Genomic DNA, 2,500 nt, shown 5'->3' on the forward strand with positions numbered 1-2,500 from the left:
AATGAAATTTACATATTACCCCAGTAGTGTAAGATTAATTTGAAAGATTTAACAAGAATTAATTTACTTCATTAAGTGAACCTCTGCCAATTTATCACTGTGCATGTATGGGAATTGTTTTCTTTGATGTACCATAGTCTGTTTCTTGTTGACAGATTGATGATCCAGACAAGCAACGCAAGTGGGAAGAACGTGAACATCGACGCCAGATGAAACGCCGAGCCCCCAAAATGAAGCAGCTCAAGGTGATGCATTCGTAGGCCTCCTGTATTTATTATTATGTAATATTTATTTATCTTTTATTTTATTTTATTTTTTAAATCCAGAAATGTCTATCTTATAACGATTACATGGTGAGTTGAGCAGTGAAATTGGCTGGATTTATAATCCAAGAAGCTGAAAGGAGTTTATTTGCTGTGTTTTTGCAAGGTTCCCAAATGTGGATATAGAATCAGTATAGTTGACTTGGTGTGGCAGGTTTTATGGTTGAGATTAATGTGTACTAGGAGGAAAGAGGGAGAAAGATTATTTTATTATTGAAATGTGGATGAAAGGAGAAATAGAAGTTGATAAATTTCATTATTGACCAGATTGAGGCCTGGCAAAAGTAACTGTTTTACCTTTCCATATATATTCTTCATCATGTCCCATATGTTCAATTGGGATTTGAGTTGTCAGGCAGGAAATGAGTCAAGGATTAATGTAATTTGATGATATATGTACATGTATCATTATCAGTATTTTCATGTATACTTTTAGTATAAAGTTGGTTAGATTTGCATTTTCTCACTTCCAGTAATTACTTAGTCTAAAAGCTGTCATTACATTATCTGTAGAGAAGACACTGCGATCCACAATAGTATGAAGTCAGCAATGTTTTACATCCTTGTACGAACCTTTGACATTTCTAAGACATGATTTGTGAACATATAGAGAAACCAGCTTGAGTGGGACGAGGAGTTTCAAACTAAAATGCAGAAGGATATTAATTCTTTAGGTCAATTAAGTCCAGTTACTGTTATGATTATGTTGACTGTTGTGTTGAATATATTTTTTTTGTTGTTGCTTAATGTTTTTTAATGTTTGTTGTTGAGTTGCTTATCTTTTGATTCAGAATTGATTTTGATTTTGATATTTTCTCTTTACCTTGATTTATAACATTTTATTTATTTGAAGTTTTATTTATTTCTACAGGTGTGAAGATTTAACGAGGACGAATTACTCAGGTATGAATCCCAAAATCCCTGCAGACGACTGTGGCAATTGACACTGAAATAGGATTTGTGATGGTAGTTGTAAGAGGAAATTGGGTAAAGACTAAAAAAAAAGTAATCAGAAAGGTGGAATTGAGCAAGGACTACTTTATTTTTCTTATTAGAACTTTGTTACCCTGATTTTCCATTTCTTTACTTTAGTTTTCAGTTTTATTTGATACATAAATGAAAACAGTTTTGTTTGATTCAATGTTTACGGGATATTCATCAATATTTGTCAGATGCTTGTTAAAAGTGCCAAATTTTCCTATATCTTCTTCAAAATATATTTATTTGATTTTGAGAGATTCTGATTTAGATAATTTCTACTTCATTTATTTGTAGCCTGCTCTTTCACATTTTAGCCAGAAAAAGGGAGGAAAAAGAGAAATATGTACTGATCTGAAACTTTGATGATAACTTCTTATTGTTTAATAGAGCTCTGATCCAGGCTCTTATCTATATATATTGAGTAATATCTCATGATTGTGATTAATCAAAGGAAAGTTTATGAATGCTTGGCCAAACATAGGTTTAACATTTCAAGATTTTTTTTTTTTACATGCAAGAACCAAAGTTTTTTTGGTTTGTTCTATTTGCCACAGAAAATATTGTGAATCACCCAGAATAATTACTCTTAATGCTTCATATAATAGCTAAACATAACTTATAGCTGTAATACATATATCATAAACAGTGCTTTATTACACCAGATTTACTCTCATAGCAGAAATGAGAGTAATGTGAAATTTCCTATTTTCAGACTTCATAAGAGAATATGGTGTATGTAGAAGAGTACAAGATGTGTTTATTTTGGTAAGTTTGGTGAAAGTAGTGTACCTTGGTCCTTTAAATTATCGAAAGCATGTCATCACATGTGATAGAATTTTTCCTGTGCAGTGCCGTCCCTGTCAGACTTGTTTCTGCGTGTGTGACAGGCTTTGAGTTTGATTTTTTCTATGTCTTTTCCTGTTTGTGTACCATTGCGGGGAGAAGTTATTTGTACAGTGTTTCACAAAGAATGGATCACAAGACTATGTGTGCCTGGGCTCCATAGATAGCACTTTGTACAGGGATGATGTTATGAACAGATAGAATGTTGTGCTTGTTGTTTTCTGAAGAGCAAAGTTGTATGAAGTTTTTCATTCCTGTGATACTTCTAGGTATGCAATAGGAAAAATTGTTATTCATCACAAATTCATTCCTCTTTTGTATGTTCCATGCATTGTTACTAAGTACTAATAATA

The 2,500-nt window shown here is 32.2% G+C and overlaps 1 protein-coding gene across 2 annotated transcripts in view; it reads left to right on the forward strand.

Moving 5' to 3' along the window:
* Nucleotides 1–155: 155 nt before the first annotated feature.
* LOC113810109 (PAT complex subunit CCDC47) overlaps nucleotides 156–2,500 on the forward strand; it is a gene marked incomplete at its 5' end in the record, with an annotated part of 2,621 nt that continues 276 nt past the window's right edge. Inside the window, 3 exon segments of one of the 2 annotated variants that reach the window (XM_070121931.1) lie at nucleotides 156–245; nucleotides 1,195–1,226; nucleotides 2,017–2,500. The exon segment at nucleotides 2,017–2,500 is cut by the window's right edge and continues 276 nt beyond it. In XM_070121931.1, the coding sequence (XP_069978032.1) occupies nucleotides 156–245; nucleotides 1,195–1,200 (96 nt within the window). 2 annotated transcript variants of the gene reach the window in all.

Source organism: Penaeus vannamei, chromosome 5, assembly GCF_042767895.1.
Source record: "Penaeus vannamei isolate JL-2024 chromosome 5, ASM4276789v1, whole genome shotgun sequence".
NCBI lineage: Eukaryota > Metazoa > Arthropoda > Malacostraca > Decapoda > Penaeidae > Penaeus > Penaeus vannamei.